The sequence below is a fragment of the Diuraphis noxia genome, unplaced genomic scaffold (genome assembly GCF_037042655.1).
Source record: "Diuraphis noxia isolate RWA-SAM2 unplaced genomic scaffold, SU_Dnox_SAM2 contig0002, whole genome shotgun sequence".
NCBI classification, from domain to species: domain Eukaryota; kingdom Metazoa; phylum Arthropoda; class Insecta; order Hemiptera; family Aphididae; genus Diuraphis; species Diuraphis noxia.
Genome location: NW_028301712.1, coordinates 65,088,179 through 65,107,554, shown reverse-complemented (window position 1 = coordinate 65,107,554; position 19,376 = coordinate 65,088,179). Strand labels below are relative to the sequence as shown.

Sequence of the window (19,376 nt, the reverse complement as noted above, 5' to 3'; positions counted from 1 at the left end):
GTTTTTACAAGTAGCAATAGCGTTTCAAATTTGGAGAGCCACATAGTAATTAATAATACGAGTACATATATAGACAATGAACAGAATCAATTGTATGCGGTCATAATAAAACACTCATAGTTCAATAATTGTATTGTATAATTTTGCTCCAAACTTCTGAAGAATGTTTTTGGAGGGTTTTTAAAAATGTTTATGAACAAGGGTCAAACCAGAACATAAGAAACTTCTATAGATCCATGATTAACTGATAAGTAATGTCGTAAAGATAACAACAATATAACAGACAGACATTAAATATGGTGGGATACAAAATATGTAAAATTAGGTAATATCAATAAAAAATCAAATAAACAAATAAAGCATTACCCTAGAAAAAAACTCCATACATAACATGGATTTATTTCATTGTTCACTTACAATGATCTCTCTTCATATTATATTCATTAATTTTCAATTTTTATGTCTTTTTTTTCTCTTTAAATTATGTTATGTACAGTTTACACACAACTTGATTTTTATTTATGTATTTTTTTTCTCTCATTTTCCCCTAAGTACTAAAGTAACTCCCTTATATATTTATCTAAAATGTAATTATAATTTATTCCGTAATAAACAACAATAAACAATTAACTATTCTGAATAATTCAGACTGAGATGGTGTAGTATGGTGTGTCGACGTTTCATGTAATCATGTGGTTAGTATAAGTTATTTTTAATAACGCCTACCTAATGGTAAGCGAGGTAGGTACTAGCTAAAACATCTTCATAAAAGTATGAAAAATTATAATATAATATTCTGTAGTATATGTACGCATTTATTGTACATCATTCATATTTTAAGTACCTACTAATGTATCCCGAGCAAAATGTAGCTTAAATAAAAATACAAAATATTATAAAATTATAAATCTAATATACTAATATACTGTACTTCCATAATAATAATATTTAATAATCAACATTATATTAGGTTTAGCCTTTTAGGTATAACTATGAATAAAAGGATTGACAAGAATATATTATAAGCTAATGAAGTCATGTCTTCTGTTGCGCGGGAAACCAGGCAGGGTATCCACCATTAGCAATTCAATATTTCTTAATTTTTATTATTTCAATATACTTTCCATGAACTATAAGGATTGTAGAATACGCATTTAAGACCATATAACCATTATAATATACTGTTAAAACTTAAAACTAAGACCTGAAGAACAATAATATTAAATTTATATCGAATAAACGTAGTTCTGAGCCAGCTTATAGTAAGCAAACACGTATAAAATAATATAATGATAATTTATTTGATGTTTTCACTTGAAAACTATATAGGTATAGTATGTAATTTAAATCACTTATAAATTATAAATGGATAAAAAAATATACGGGCGTTATTAGAAGAAAAAACTAGGTAGTCCCGATCTTGTAAGTACTCGTACAGTTATAACTTGGTACCAGTTACTTGGTACTTACCTTATTTTAACCATGTTATAGACTACAAGATCCATAGCAGCAGCTGCTGTTGCTGTAAAGATTAGTGGCGCGCATTTCAAAATCTGCAAGTGGTGTAGATATTATGATTTTTTCAGTGAGGGATCTTTATTTTATATATTACTTATATGTTAATACTAAACAATAAAAACTAACTAAAATATCATATTGTCACTGAATACTTATATAGGTATCAAGTATAAATAATGACTAAATTTGGGTAAAATATTTCTCAGTCTTTCTACACTTGGTTTATATCAATCTATATATATTTTATTTATTTTTGATAGCCACAAGTTTAAATGATTTTTAATTTTAAAAGTTTTCGTTTAAAGTAAATGTTATATTTTTTTTTAGAATATTAATAATAATAAAGTAATCACATGTGCATTTGAAACATGGTCCTCAACGAAAGGCGATGACAACAGATTGGCAATATTCGAACAAAAAGTGTTTAGAAACATTTTTGGCCCAATATACTCGTATAATACAAAGTTAGGAATTTTTGAGAGAAGAAAGAATGAAGATCTATACAGACTATTTTTAAAACCCAATATTACGACGTATATAAAAATTAAGATAATGGAATTGTTTGGACATGTATTTGGAGAGCTGATAGTGACATAATAAAAAAAGTACTAACGGAAACCATAAAAAAAAGACCAATAGGCAGACTATGAACGAGGTGGAAAGATGCGGTAGAGAAAGATATCAAGATGGTGGGAAGAAATATGCCAGTTGACCTTGGCTTTGGACAGGGAAAGATGGAGAGATTTCTTGTGGCAGCTCAGGTCCTACAGGGACCGTTAAGCTAAATAAACGTAATGCATAGGTTATGTTATTTTAAAGGAATACCTGGCTTACAGAAACATAATCCACCCATTCGCTGAGGAATGTAAATCTCAATATCAATGCATCATATACGTATACGTATATAGTTTAAATTCAATTTTATGCAGATAAGTTGTGAAACTTAGATATTAACGCCATACCCTTTTGATATACCTCAAATACGTTTATGTCCCAGATGGTCTCAGATAAAAACAGCAGTCTTTAAAATCCATAAAATGTGAATAGATTTGTGGAGACGTTATAAATACACATATATACATAGACTAAAGCATACAATGAATGTAAATATTTTGAAAAATTAATTGTAATATAATTTATATAAAACTTAATAATATACGTATAATTATGTAAATATTTTTTGATTAAAATAAATAACTACAATTATTATTATTCGTTTAAATATCTACTTTTGTTCAAATTTGAACATAATATGAAATGTCTATAAAAAAAGTTTTGTTAATTTGTTTTTAATTTATTGGTTCCATTATGAACAACTTAAAAGGAATTTTGTACTCAAGTTTTTAGATTTTTGACCGAGTAAACATTGATTTGTCAATATTGAAAAAAAATATAAAAATGTTTATGTATATCAGCTATAGCTGAGTCTATATGGATGTAAATTCTCCCGGTTCGTAATTTTGACCTGAAACACATAAAATCTACAGATTTCAACGATTTTTAGTAAAACTACACATCAACTGTCTCATTTATAAACAACATTTCATCGACTGCAGTTAAATATCATATAGCAGGACATTATTGGTAGGTACTCATATCATGAAACGAATTTATTTGATAAAATATTTTCGAAGGCAAATATTAGTTCCTTTGTTGATTTCATATATGAATGAATTAACTGAAATAATTAGCGAACGCAGAAAAGTTTTAGTTTGCTTATAAATAATTTTAAGTCTTATAAAGAGATAATAAAAGTCTGGTGAAGAAAAATGGCGGTGTGAAAACAAAAGTGTATACAAAAGTTTTATTTAGTACAGCTTTTGACTTAAATATAACTTAGTAAAAGTTAATATTTTAACTATACTTAATGATCACAATTGATCATTGTATAATTTTTTTAATTATTGTATCTATATAATAAATTACAATATTATAGACGTACTCGTATAATAAATCTGTATCTATTACCTACATTTTAATTTTATATATCATGTAAAAGCTGGCAGAGTTTAAATTTTTTCAAGTAGTTAAAAAGTACCAATGGAATTTCCATGAAAAAAGTCGCAATCGATGGAATTTACACGCCCACCATGTAAACTTAGTCTGAAATAAAAATAATACGTCCAGATCTTCTGATATTTAATTAATAATGATTTTATATAATATTTTTGAAATCCATTTAGCATTAGATACCCACAGCTAGGGATACAAGTACCTATACAACTAGGAGAATACTCTCATTATCCTCAAAAAGTAATTTTGTTTTATTTTCATTTTCATACTTAGTGACATACTACCTATTATCAAAAACTAAGCAGATCCGTAATAACAGAATGAAATTATGTAATTGTATAAAATACTTATTTTTTATACCGCTATTCATTATTTTCAGATTGAATCATGATGACGTGCTATTACGTTTTATCAATGAAAATTATCGGCCATGTTTACAATCGACTTCCCTCCCCTAAAATTTCAACTTTTTTACTAAAAAGATACTTGCAGGCCCAATTTACATTTTTCCGTCTACGCATCACCACAGTTTATGTGTTGTGAATTTTCGATTATGTAATGATACTATTATTGGATATTTAAATTTTTAATACCAATATAATATGTACATTATTGTACCTATATTTTTTTTTTTTCTCTAAAACATACACTTCTTAGTGCTATAAAAACAATGTAATATTTGAAACTGATTTTTACATTTTTTTTCGAACTGTTTGTTCCAAATGTTCCACTCACTCCACCCCAAGAACAGCCTTGGGTCTACACATGCCCATTAAACATAGAATACAACACTATACTGATATGTTATAAATTATAATTAGGGAACGGACTTTAATACCAATAAGAAATAAGAAAAAAGTTCCTAAAATACGACTTAATGCCTTTAAAAAATGCACTAAAAAATGCTCTAAAAACTTTTTTAAATTTAATAAAAATACCCTATGCACATTTGCTTATTGTTCTAGTTAAGAACAGATTGTAAATTTCTTATAAAATAAAAAAAAATTCAATAAAAATACAATTTTTAACTTAAAACTTATAATAGGTAACACATTATTATGAAAAATTTACTTGAAAAAAAAAACATTGAAATACAATAACTTCTCTTGTCTTCTCAATTATTATCTGCCAATTTTTTTTCCTGTTGCATAAAAAATTACAATTTAGATAAATAGCTTATATCTTATCTATACCTAATTGCATGTAATATGGTGTAACTTGTATGTACATATTGTATATACGTGTGCCTATACGCGTCAACAACAATTTTTTCCTTTTGTCTGGATTCAGGGTTTATCTGATCGGTAAAAACATAATAAATATTTATTTTTTAGAATTAATGTTAATGAACATTATTTTATTATTTTATCCATTCCTAAATAAAAATGATTTAGAAACATAAAAATGCACTAAAAATGTAAAAAGATCTTAAAAATGCAAAACAAAAGTTACATTTTTTAATTCCTAGATGTATAAAATAAACTTTGTGCAAGCAATGTTTCAGAAAAAAAATGCAATTTGCATTCAAATCCGTTCTCTAATTATAACAAATGATTATAACTTATCATAATATATATCCACTAGCTGGACGCCGTTTCAGAGTCAGACATTCAGACAATTAATACTAGTTATAAATTTATAATATAATATAGAGCAATTTAAAAACAATAATACATAGTACCTTATAAGTGAACGACGCAACCAAATATACATAAAGCATTCAATGCTATTGACAGAGCTGTATAATAAATTAATAGTTATTTTACAAGTATGACTCGATACTTATTAGTCATTATTAAATAAAAAATATTAGTACCAAACTAAGAAGATTATAGTAATCACTTGAACTAGAAATTAGAAAATTAAATAAATGAAAAACTTGTGACAACTGGCAATCAGTGTATTGAATATAAAATATACTTCATGTCCATTAGCTGCATAACTACTTATCGGAAAAGCTTGTTTATTTTAGAATGTAATAGATTGCATTTTTAGGGAAATATTGACTACCTATGATAATTTTAAATTACTTTTAGATTCCGAGTGTAGCTATGAATATATTGGATTTACAATAATATTTCTTTTTGTGACCTATTATGTTATATACTTTTTAGTAAAAATGCTACAATTTTCATCTGTGAATGTGGTTTCTAAAATTATTATAATTCTTAATAATTGCAACAAATTATGAGTACTTTTCAAAATAATCGTAAGAAAAAAATACATGGAAGAAAGATTTTGTGGGAATATTTATTATTTAAACCAACACCTAGGGCTTTGAAAAAATATCTGTGTTTTGGTCGTAATTTTTAACAGTCCTAAGATTTTTTAAATTTTTTCTCTCAGTGGTACTAACTATAGAGCCAACCAGAAGTTAAACACCGATGAATTTTTACTGCCCCTAAAGTTGATGCTATAAGAAAACATACATTATTGTATTAATTCACCGCATCAGTCAGTATCTAAAATCCGAAAAAAATTCTGTTTCTATTTTTTCAGAACCAACTTAGGACATTTGGGCAATTCACATTTGAGCATTAATTTATTATTGCAATTTTTTGACATAAGTCATAAAACATTATTTGAACGCTTAATATGACTATGGTGGATGTATTTTTAGCGTTTAATAATACGATAACCATCTATGCACACGTATTTTTTTTTAAAGGAAAGGAATTAATCCCTTTCCAGTTTCCACCAATGTAAATACGTCACAGCCATTGTCATTGTGTGCCTAATACCTATGTAAAATTTAAATTTGTACCCGCTCAGTAGCCAGTATGCACAACATAGTAGGTACCTATTACCCTTTATATGCTTAAACATGGAAATGAAGAATTGAAGACTACCCTCACGAGGAATTTAATTAAATTTATCATGAATTCATGACTATCATAGTATCATATTATGCTATCAAGTTATTGCATAATATTATGTTTATGGTTTATATCTAATTTCTAATCAATTATCTAATTTTTTTTCTTTCACATAATCATACTATGGCACGAGGGCACGAGGCACGAGCGCATTCTAGTGATTGAGTGTCTACCACCTGTTTGGATTTTTTGCCATCATAATAATAATGATAAAGTTGATACTGTTTAATGTTTACTTTTTACCACGATTAAAGATAATACGATTAAAGTATATCTTTAATCGTGCTTTTTACATGGATATAGATAATAAAAAAGTACTAACAATTATTTATCTGTGACTTTTTGTGCAACATCTTGTCATTTAAATTGAGGTGAGATTTAACTGAGAGTACATCATAATAGTGACCAGTTAATCGATTAATTACTATTAAAAAAAAAAATAATAATTTGTTTGACTTTGATTTTCATATTTTGGACTTAGGAATGATTTATTAGTAAATTATCAGTGATTTATCATTGCACTATTTAGATGTATTCATGTAGAGTGTAGACACTAGATAATTGTAGTTGTTCATTGTCCACTTCTTATTTATCGTATATTTACATATTATTTACATGTAATTAATGAATTATAAATTCTTATTCTTTATTTTGATTTTTAAGGTTATTACTCATTACTAACTTAATCAATGTTAGCTGTTTAATTTTTCAATATCAATTTCAATATATTTTTTATTCTATTTAGGGTTATTCTTATATAATTATTTATATCAATTAATTTTGTAATTTTTGTTCAAGCGTTTGACTAAAGTTGTAAATTGTCGACCATACTTGTGTAACTACTGTCAATATTCTCTATAACACTGTTTAACGTTATCCAATTAATAATACATACCTACCTAGAAGTAAGTTTTTTTTTTTATATTATCATGTTTTTACAATATTATTCTGTTATGTTAATTTATTCCCATAATAATACTATACCTTCATAGTAATAACTTGATGAAAATGTAGTTGTAAATTACAGGACAATAAATAGTATTAATGTTAATTACTGATTTTTTCGAGACTAACACTCCCATGCATATGTGTGCGCAAACCTTTTTGGTAGGGTGGGCCAAACCAATTATGATTTAGATACTTAAAGAAATAGGTAGGTAATTAATAATATTTTATCAATTCAATTTTTCAAGGTATTCAATTGATTATTATCATTGAAAATTGTAATGTGTGATTTTAATATTAAAGTTTCATGATAAAAAATTATCAGCTCGCAATATGTATAAGAAGTCGTACAGCGAAGCTTTCAGTGTGGGCCATAGCCCAGCCGGCCCACTCCGTGCACACGCCTCTATGCTCCTATGATCTATACTCCTATAGTCGTGACTCTTATTTATAGGGTAGTGCTGGGTATTTTTTAAATAAAAATTTGAGTCACTCAGAAAAAAACTATTTTTAAAACAAAATGTAGGTAATTTCACAAAACATGAAATTAAACTACAATTTGTCTAAAACATCATTTTATAGTCCAATACTTGCCTGTATTTTCTTAGCTATACTTTTAGTCTTTAGTTTTAATCTTTACCTACTTAATATTATACCATATTAGTGGTGGTGGCAATCAATGCTATTTACTCAGAGGTAATTGTCTCTAACTAAATTGGAGTGAGTGGCTTATAAACAGATGACAGATAGTTAAAAATATATCGGTACCTAAATTGTTTACTAAATATTATTTTCAGTGTAAAGTTCTTTATTTTAAACTTGTGATTTATGATTCTTTTAGATAGATCTCTACTATAGTTTTTTGATTCTATTCTCCCTCCGAATAAAATTTAGTTCAGTGCCACTGACATGTAACGTTGGTCTAAGTGTTGCTCAGAGAACACCTTAAACACGGGTTGGTGGGTATTGATAGAAAAAGAAATAGATAATTTTTTAAGGTCAGTATAATATGAAGGGTAGGTCACCTAAAATCATTTAAGCAACACCAATTTTTTTATGATGCATGCTATTGTGGTAGGTTTTTTTTACAATGTACAAGTTTTTCTATAGCGTTAAGAATGTCTAGTGTCAAAAAATGTCAATACATAATTCACAAATTTTTTATTAGCTACTTTGTGGATGGCTTGTTGCATCAAACAACATAGAAATAAATTAGTATGACAAAATGCTATATCACTACTCAGTGCTAACCGTAGATATTAAACATTGCAACATTGTCTATCTACACTGTGCATAAAACTTGAAGCCAATATAACGGAGCGAAAAACAATGTTTTTCTCTCAAATAGAAGTGCTCCTCATACATTAAAGAAATGGAATAATATGCACAGTATCTAAAGTGTTATCATTCATATTTTTCATCTTCACAGTTTTTGATCAATTTCGCATCCATAAGTTTAATGTCTATACTTACACCATAAACAAAAATATTTAAAAAATTTGTTTTATGTTAAGGTTAACTATTATACATCACAAGACATGAGTACACGACATACTTAACTTGATAAATGTGAAATATATAACATATTTTTTTTAAATATTGATTTTGATTCAATTTTCTCAAAATTATTTCCTTTTTTAATATATATGATTAAGCAACTATATAAATTGAATATTATTTTTGAAGGTGCCTAATTAAAATGGATCTCAAGTCTGTTTCCAGTAATAAAAGTTTTGGTGGTTACCAGAAGGTATATGAACATTTTAGGTAAATTATTTATAATTATTTAACTTATTAATATGAATTTCATTTTTCACTGATTTTTTTGATTTTTCAGTCCTACATTGCAATGTAACATGAAATTTGGTATTTACTTACCTCCTAGAGTGAGCGAAAATGAAAAATTTCCGGTATTATTTTACTTGTCAGGTCTTACATGCACTGAACAAAATGTTATCACTAAAGCAGGATTTCAAAAATATGCTGCTCAATACAAAATAATTGTTGTTTCTCCTGACACCAGTCCTAGTAAGTGTATTTCCTATATTATTAAGCTAATACAATTGAAAGAAATAGTTCATTTCTTCATTACAAAAATAATAAAAGTTAGAAATTTAGGATCATTAAAACTATGCTTTTTAATTATTAGTGGCGAGGTAGTATAATTCAAATCGAAATAAATATTATAAATATTAAAGTTCCATTAAAAGTAAATCAAATATTAGGTAAATACCAATTTGATTAAATTTTTTTTATAAAATTTATAAAATTTTGGTTATAATTTAATGGATTATTTGAATAATTACTACAGTGTCGTAAATAGGGGAGCGAGCTTATGGGCTCAAGCCTTTCCTCCAAAAATATCTTTCTTACTAGCACAGAAAATAATCTACCCTCTCCCCTAGCTAAAAAAAATTCTGGCTACGGCACTGAATACTATGTAAATTAGTTTAACTAAATTTATATTTTTAATTTTTAAAGGAAACTGTAACATTCCTAATGAAGATGATAAATGGAATGTTGGATCTGGTGCTTCTATGTATGTCAATGCTAGCCAAGAACCGTGGAATAAACACTATCAGATGTTTACCTATATAACTGATGAACTTCATCAACTTGTATTAAAGAGTTTCCCAGTTATACAAGATAAAATATCTATTTTTGGACATAGGTATATATTTATATATATATAAATAATATAAAATAAGACATTATGATAACTTTGGCTCATCCAAGTTGGGTCCTGAGTACTATGGTTAAATCACATCTACTACACTAGTTGGGTATGATTTTAAGTAAGTAACAAAGTATTTTAAGTAAATATACAATCCAAATAAAAAATATTGTCATTGACATCAGTTAGCTATATTTTAAGTTATTACTTTTTTCAAATTTTCCTATATGAAATATGTCATTGCTGAATTATCTAAGATATCAACACATATATTAAAATTAAAAGCTTATAAATAGTTAAAAAAAGAAACTATATTATACTAAAAGAAAAATTTATAAAATACAAAATGAATAAAAAAAATTCAGTTATAATTCATCGATTTGATTGTAGAAAATTAATGTTTTATACATTTTTAACATATGTATTTTTATAAAACAATATTTAATTCCTATTATACAACACCTATATATTTCTTTATATTTGATTTGATTTTTTAGTACCTACATGTTATTGTCATTTATTATTACAAAAAAATTGAATAATTTATATTTTTAACGGCAAAGAAACTGTAAAAAAACATTTTTAACCATACCTTTATAAAATGATTATAGACAGCCCTAAGTCTGTTAAAAATGATATTATGTAGTACTAACCAAAAATTAATTAAGGACCTAAATAGTGTTGTATCTGTAAAAAACCCAGACCCAACTAGTGTTGTACCTGCAAAAATCCTGGACCCAACTAGTATAGCAATTTTTAATTTGGGACCCAACTCAGATGCAGCCGATAGCTTATAATAGAGAGCCCTAATTAAGAGATTGGTTAACTGGTATGATAGCGTAAATTAGTCTTCTAAAAATACATAACTGTAATACAAAATATAAACACTGAATAACTGATATAAAATAATTATACAATAAACCCATGTTAAAGCAATTGACAGTTAATGTACGAACATTGGTAACTATACAAATTTGGATAGATAATGGCATCCATTATAAATGACAATAGCCAGGCAATAAAAAATGTTTAACATTTTAGTCTCTCTATATAATAAGGCCCTTTAGCTCACTATTTCTTAGTTCCTCGAAGGAGTTTTATTTCTCAAAAAATCTATCCATTTCTTCTATTAGTTTTTTCTAGAGATGTTACGAACCATAATATTTAAGGTCGAAGCGAACCCGAACTGAAATTTTCTTTAAATTAACGAACTCGAACAGATCCGATCCTACACACTTTTAATCGAACCCGAACCGAACCGAACTCTTCAAATATTTTATCGAACTTGAACCGAACATTAAAAGTTAAATTGGATATTATTTTATTTAATATTTAATTATTTATTTATTTATCATTTAGCCACCATACCTCAGAATTATTGAATAAAGATTTTACTACTATTTCCTTAAATACTTTAAATACTTTAATACCTAGTTAATAATTATTATGTATGAGATTTTTAATTTTTAATTATTAATATGATGATAACTAATAAGAAAAAGCGAAAAACATCAATATTTAAAACAAGCAAACATTAAACAACTAATATATATTAATCTATTAATTATTAAGTATTTGATAATAATTTATAATTTTAGTCGTTACTCCATCGACATTTATTTTTATTTCTCTGGTTCGATTATCGAACGGAACTATTAGATATTTGGTTCGGTTCGATTATTTGGAATTTCCAGTTCGGTTTTCGAACCGAACCGAACCGAACACTCAGAGTTCGGTTCGGTTGGGTTCGAAAATCGAACAGTTCGTAACATCTCTAGTTTTTTCTATTAATTGTCATAGGGATTTTGTAAAAAAAAATATTATAGTTTGGTGTTCTGTAGCCTCATATAAGGTTTAAGAAACGCTAGTTTCTTAGTAGTTTATGTCATTATTATTTTGATTTATTCTTATACATAGCATGGGTGGACATGGAGCATTATTATGTGCTCTACTGAACCCTGGCAAGTATAAATCAGTGTCATTATTTGCACCTGTTTGCAATATATCTAATTCACCCACATTAATTGATGGATTGACAACATTAATTGGAGAGGAAAAAGAAACTTTGCAAAAATGGGATACTACTTGTTTAGTAAAAACATATGATGGCCCTGAACTGGAAATATTAATACATGTGGTTAGTATTTAATATTTAAATAAAATATATTGATCATTGATATAGCTTACAATCATTGTAATATTATATTTACAGGGTAGTGATGATGAATATTTAACAAAGGATTTATTAATTGATAATTTTGTGAAAGCGGCCAATGAGCGTAAAGATAATAAAATCAAGACTAATGTATTTCTTGAAGATGGCTATGATCATGGATATTATTTTGTATCAACATTCATTGAAGAACATTTTAAATTCCATTCATCTAAATTGTCTTTGTAATATAATCTTACATTTATGTTTTTTTAAATAAAATAGTCTCAATGAATATATTTTTAATTAAAATTCATTCCAATTAATAATTTAATTAAATACTATTTTTACTCTTTCTTCTTTTTTTCCTTCGTTTTCTCTCCCAATTATTTACCTTACCTAACCGTAATCCTCAATTTCCACTTATTTTACTCTTTAGGCCAAAATATTTAAGCACCCTCCTAAACAATTAAATAGTTGTATAATACATGCAAACTAATAGTTTTATTCTATAACTACATAATTTATGGAAATGTTGGACTAAATAATGTTAAGTAACATTTGATTATAACTGCTTAACTTTAATTATAATACTATCCTACGAAATAGGTTATCTGGGTACCCAGGGCCGTAGCTGGAACAAATTTTCGTGGGGGGTTTTAAATCAAATAATATTTTCATTTTAAGTAATTAAAAAAACATTTATTTAAAAAAAAATCACATTTTACTATGTTATTAATGCATTTTAATTATTTTAAAGTAAATTTATATTATATACAATTATTAATTTTAAAAATATTTTATAGCACAAAATCTATTTGTCGGTTTTTTTCTTTGGCGAAACGATCAATAACTTCAGCCGGATCGATATGAATTTGCCTATGAACACTCAAAAGAGCTAAACCTGTAAGTCGTTCTTGGCCTGATGAGTTGCGTAAATAGTTTTTTAATCTTTTCATGGTTGAAAATGTACGTTCTGGCGTAGAAGTCGAAACTGGCAATGTAGCTAAAAGCTTCAAAAGAAAAGATATGTTTGGAAAATATTCATAATTACAATTAATATATGCTTCAATAGCTGAATTTGGTTGGTCTTTTTCTGGTTTTTTAGACCATTTTCTTTTCCAAAGTTGAATTTCTGTTGGCAAAACTTCCATATCCAAAAATTCTGAATATATTTCGAAGTCGTTTGCATCTATTTCATATTTATTGCATATCTTTGGTAACAACTTGTGCAGTGAAGAAATTTGTTTTTTATGATTATTAAAATGACAATTGACAATACGATCGATAATTTATTGTTCGATAATATATTAAGTATTTATAGACGTTTCGTCTATCGACAAAACGTCTCTAATCTTGTATGACTTATCTATGTATAATATAATAATATTATATTACCTATATTCTCAGAGTAATAATAATATATATTATAGAAATCGCCATCAAACTTAGTTACTATATTATTACTTTATTAGGTACCCAAATGGCCAAATGGCCACATAGCAAATTATTATAATTAAGTTACTTATACAATTAAATTTATTAGTTGTAAAATATTTCGGGGGGGGGGGGTTTGAACCCCTAACCCCCCCCCCATATACGGCCTTGTGGGTACCCTTTGATTATAAATCTTACATAATAAAATATTTCTATAGTAGTAGGTAGATACCTTAGTAGTATTATCATAGGCTGGTATTGGGAGAGCTTAAATCCCCCTGAACGTTATCAAATTATACGAGATAAAAAATGTCTGTTTACGCCACGGACTAAGATCTAGTCTATAGTCTATCTTAGTCCGTGGTTTACTTTACGCTAATGGATAAGACAAAAATATATGACCAAATATCGAGCCTATGAGTATTATATTGACTCTAAAATAAGGTTAGACTGGCCACCAGTTAGACGTTAGTGTTTATGTTAGCAATGATTCTATAAATTTCAATAACAAATCTGTAAAATTAGTATTAGTAGTAGTACCACTGAATAAAATAGATTATACAATTTGTTCCTAAGTGGCTATGTATCAATGAGATTTAAATGCACGCCCTATAATGGTTTCATTATGCAAATTATGTCCTTGCCATAAAATATCTATATTATATAATATGATCAACCTAGGTATCTTAGTTGATGATATAGGTACCTATTGGCTATTACCTAAGCGTAACTTTATAAACAGAAAATGATGAAAATGATATTACATTAAACTGTTAATAATGTGATTATGTTGTGTTCGGTGTGCGCCGTGTGTCAACAGGTAGATAGTTATGTATACTTAGGTAGTAGTGAACTGTTCTATGGTTTATATTTACGTCTACGTGTATAAACATAATTTAATGTTTGAATAATAACAAGTATTTAGCCATAACTACTCCTATAGATATAGACCTTTAAAAGTTACAAATTATTATCATGTTAATGTTGTATTACGTCGTTAACTCGCCTTAACATAACGTTATGTAGAATATATTATATTTAGGCAAGTTTATGCTGTGATAAAACATGTTAATAATATATGTAAAATGGTAATTTAGAATTAGAACATTCAAAAATACTTACCTACCAATGCAAATTAACTCAACTAGAAAAAGTTAATTAAATCGTATTGGTAGGACAGGTATATTAATAGTAATATATAATATATATGTGTATCTATGCCAACTGCCAAGAGTAACAACTATTTTTCTAATTTTAAATTAAAATAATATTTACAATAATAATTGAATTCGCTATTGGTTGGTATTTGGTAATAGCTATTAGTGGTGGTGACTTTCCTGTTACATGTCAACATTCGGTCTTGTGATTCAACTTAATATGCTGACCATTTTCCATATCCTTTCACACAAGTCATTTCTGAGAAGAGACGTGTGAAAACACTTTTATAATTTAATCAATCTTATATCTTATTCACCACGTTCCTATTGTTACCTCCGCATGCTTTTGATATTAATGGCTTATTAGTTTTAGTCATAGTTAATACTTATTTTATATCACAATTGTGTGATATCTCATGCATATTTTCAGGGCCTGAATTACACAAGTGCAGATGGAGCACTTTCACTCAGCACTCGGCCCCCAATTTCTGGGGGCTCCCAATCTCCGTAAGTTGTAGAAAATTGTTTTTTTTTTTTAAATTAATTCCACAAAAATGTATTTTATAAAATCTAATACCAACTGTCAGACTGTCAGAGTTTACTGAGTTTAGTAAATTTTTTCAGTTGAATTTTGGTTATTTTTGTCATTCCACACCCCAGAGCTAATCAGTTTAAAATATTAAAATAATAATAATAGAAAATTGTTTTGAACATCGGAAATATTGGATACCTAATAAAGTAATAACATTTTATAGATTTCTTCGAGTCTAATATTTACAAATTAATCCATCGTTGGTGACGCTATGACGCTATGAGCATTTCGCTCATACAATTGCCATTTTTAGAATCACTGATTTATATTTCATTCGATTTTGACAATATTACATTATATGCTTCATTTAGTTTTTCACGGAAATGCATACAGAAAAACATTAAATGTTATAAATAAACTAATATAGTTATATTATATTATATTATATTATATTATATTATATTATATTATATTATATTATATTATATTTATATGTTGTATTGTTGTCGGATCTGTTAGCGTTTTGCTCGCACGTCACTGGTCGCCTTTCCATAATATGGTAATATTTTTATCTTTTTATTTCATTCTTATCTTATCATATTATACTATTTCCCATTATGAATAATATAGTTCTGAGTTTATTATTGATATTTATCAATATCGTGGTATATTGATTTGTACGCTCACGCAGTCACGCGTGTATTTGAATAGATGAGCATTAATGTGAAAATAAATATTCGAAATTTCTTTTTTTAATTTTTCATGAATAATGTTTAGACTGTTAAATATAATTGTTTTGAAAGTTTGGTAAGCAATAACTAATATGTACCGGCAGTATTTAAGCAGGGCGGCAAAGCAGAAAATTAAATTAGGAAAAAAAAACTGTCCGGGTGTATGGATCGATTCTTTAATAAATTACTAGATATGTGCTAGGTTACTAAAACATTAAATAGAATATAACATGATTATTGAACTAATGAGTTTATCATTTCCATCTAAAATAATGAGTTGTTCATTTAAATGCATAGTGTTATGGTGATTTTTTTTTAAATGGGACTTGTTTAAAATTTAATAAAAACTTAATAAGTTTTTAATTTTTTTTTCAACTAACTTTTATACCTTGTTGTTGTTTTGCTTTATGAAATAGTTAAATTAAAAAAAAAAATATTTCTAGTCATTATAATGTACAAATATTTTAAGAGCTTTTAGATAGGTATTTAATACTTTTAACCCATAAATATATTTTTTTTATTATCAACACTTCTCTCCCTCTCTATGTAGATTTTTTATAGAACATTTTTTTGACTTGGGCCCCCAAAAAAATTGTATTATTTTAATAAATTTTATCAAATCAGGCTCTGCATATTTTATAGGTACGTTCACAATGCAAATCATTATATATGACTAACTAAACCAAATAATTATCTAAAAATTATTAATTTACAATTTTTAAAATAAACGCATTGCCGTCACAGTGTCCCTTGTAGGTATATAGATACAGAAATTGAATCCCGAAATTCTATGGAATTATGAATATCTTGGACGCCGGTTTACATCCACTGTGTCATTACAGGGGAAAACATATAGGCTTAAACAGTTAAATATATAGGTACAAGTTATACTATGCAATTACGATATTTAGTAGTGGTCAGTGGTGGTGAATGTGCCCCCTTTTCTCCCTCCCCATCGATTCTACTGATTCCCACTCAGCTCTTGTCCTTTACTATGCATGTTGCATATTGATTTATTTTGTTGGTAGAATGTCAAACAGTAATATAAAATACGTAAATCAACAATTATTAAGGGTTATCCTTATCTTCATAGGTGTGCGCAGACTTTATTTGCAGGTTATGCAATAAGATATAAATGGGGCACTCAAAAAAAAAAAAAAAAATACTTAACCTATATTGCAATTAAGATACTCTATATAATTTTATTGAATTTAAAAGAAAGAAAAAATAATTTACTTTGAAAAACGATTCTGAGCCGTTAAAAATTTGACTACATCTATAGACTCAATCTACAATCTAAGTTTTTTCTAATATTTACTACTCAGCTTTTTTGATCCCTCAGAATCTAAAAGCACACATAATTTTACAGTAGAATATTACACAATGCATTGTAGAAATAAGTAGTTTGAAATTTGAATTATATATATTAAAAGAAAATGTATTATTTTTTAAAGATTTAGTACATAAACTGAAAATAACGATGAATTCTACTGTGTTTGTGGTAGCGAAAAAAAGAGGTGAAAATCATATGATATTTTTTTTAAATATGTAGAGGCGGAAAATATTATATTGCCCCAGGCGGTAATTTGGCTTAATGCAGCACTGACTATCAACATTTTTTTTTTTTAAGATCAGAAGATCGGAATGCAAAAATCAAAAAAAATTGTCTAAATTATGATAATAGTCAATAGATCAATTGAAGATTATGTTAGAGGTATAGTATATAATTTCGAGTTACAGGTATAATATTATATTGTCTAACTCATAAATATCATTAAATTTTTATATTATACAAATTTATACTTTTATTAGGTTGATACATTTTAATTGTGATTTGTAATATTTTTTACTATAATTGTTGACTATTGAATTCTATACAGCACTACAAATTGTCCTATTACGAAAGTCGCTCGCGATCAATTTATTTATACGCTATCGATTGACCGCTATGAATTGTCTCGTTATCAATTATCTGCTATCTATTGACATATACCTTATTTTATAATAACTAAATATAAATATTTAATATGAGTAGCATTAGTAGCAAATGTTTTATTTAATTATGCCAATCTTAACATTTTGTCACTGTTTATGACTATTGACTAGAATAATTCATCATTTCATATCGAGTTAATTGTTGTGCACTTGTGCAGACTGCAGACGAGAAGTGGCGAGACAAACTTTCAATTTTTAGAGACTAGTATAATATTCCACATCTACTTATAAACTGATAAAGGCATTTATTGCTGTTATAACCCATCATTATTATAATCATTAACCACTCAACTAAAAAAAAACTCAGAGGAGGATGACTCATGATTACCTTTTTCACTACGACTCTGTAATTGTAGTGCAAATTGAAAGGTTTAGTATTTTTACGACATTAGGAATATCCATACAAAACAATAATAATAAATCGAAAACATGGCTAATAATTAATAAGCAATTGATAATAAATAAATAATGTGAGTAGGTATAGGCTGAAGTGGTGATTATATTAAGTGGAATAATGACACATAATGCTAATCAATTCATAAAACTATAAAAAAAATACTAATTTGTTAGCTAAGTTGAAAATTAAATCTTCAGCCGGTGCTTTTCGTTTCGGTAGTTTTTTAGATACGTATTGATTATCTCGACTACCGTCCAAAACCTTTATTATACGAACAGCTATCTAATTTATTATAATTTTATTGATATTATATTGATGATATTATAATTGTTAATTCTTATTATAACTTTTTTAATTAAGTACAATTAAGATTCAATTTTATTATAATAAATACTAATAATATTCACCTATATTAATTCCTACATTTAATAAAATAAACATAATCATCCTCTAATGTTTATGGTATCTGGCATCCATAAAAAAAAAAAATCTCAATAACAATAATATATATTTTTTCGGCTAAGTTACAACTATACACTTTTTTTATGATTCAAATTCTCAAAAATTTAGGTATCAATACTTAGGGCATTTGTACTCATCACTTAATATTGGTCATTTTATAACCAATTCCTGATCAAACCGATGTAACGTCAAAAGTTTAATAATCATCGCTTAGTACGTTTCTTCGTTGCTATTCGATTTACAGATTTATATTATTTCATATTATAGTATTATTTAAATTGATCTAAAAGATTTATGGAAAGATGATTTCTTGATGTAGATATCGGAAATTGTAGTTTATATTAATAAGTATTATACACTATTTGCATCATTATAATATTGTGTAATATATAGGTACACTTTTTTTGAAATAAATTTTTGTAACTATACAAATTAAAAAATTAATTATTTATCACTTGTATACTTATATACTTTTATTTTAGTTACA

The 19,376-nt window shown here is 26.8% G+C and overlaps 2 protein-coding genes across 6 annotated transcripts; one reads left to right on the top strand and one right to left on the bottom strand.

The window, feature by feature from the left end:
* The first annotated feature begins 6,631 nt into the window (after positions 1-6,631).
* On the top strand, positions 6,632-12,473 carry LOC149058795 (S-formylglutathione hydrolase-like). Of its 5 annotated transcripts, none has more exons than XM_089220812.1 (7): positions 6,632-6,778; positions 7,206-7,312; positions 9,039-9,119; positions 9,190-9,380; positions 9,834-10,023; positions 11,944-12,163; positions 12,239-12,473. In XM_089220812.1, exons 3-7 carry the CDS (start codon positions 9,052-9,054, stop codon positions 12,425-12,427), a joined length of 858 nt encoding a protein of 285 aa, XP_089076938.1. In that variant the 5' UTR covers positions 6,632-6,778; positions 7,206-7,312; positions 9,039-9,051; the 3' UTR covers positions 12,428-12,473. The 5 variants fall into 5 exon arrangements, with proteins under 5 accessions (XP_089076938.1, XP_089076941.1, XP_089076940.1 ...); XM_089220814.1 differs by lacking the exon at positions 6,632-6,778 and adding an exon at positions 6,787-6,815; XM_089220815.1 differs by lacking the exon at positions 7,206-7,312 and having other exon boundaries at positions 6,647-6,778.
* Positions 12,474-12,978: 505 nt separating this feature from the next.
* Positions 12,979-13,332, bottom strand: LOC149058794 (52 kDa repressor of the inhibitor of the protein kinase-like). The gene has a single exon (XM_089218479.1). The coding sequence runs from the start codon at positions 13,330-13,332 to the stop codon at positions 12,979-12,981; it is 354 nt and encodes a 117-aa protein (XP_089074605.1).
* Positions 13,333-19,376: the final 6,044 nt, after the last annotated feature.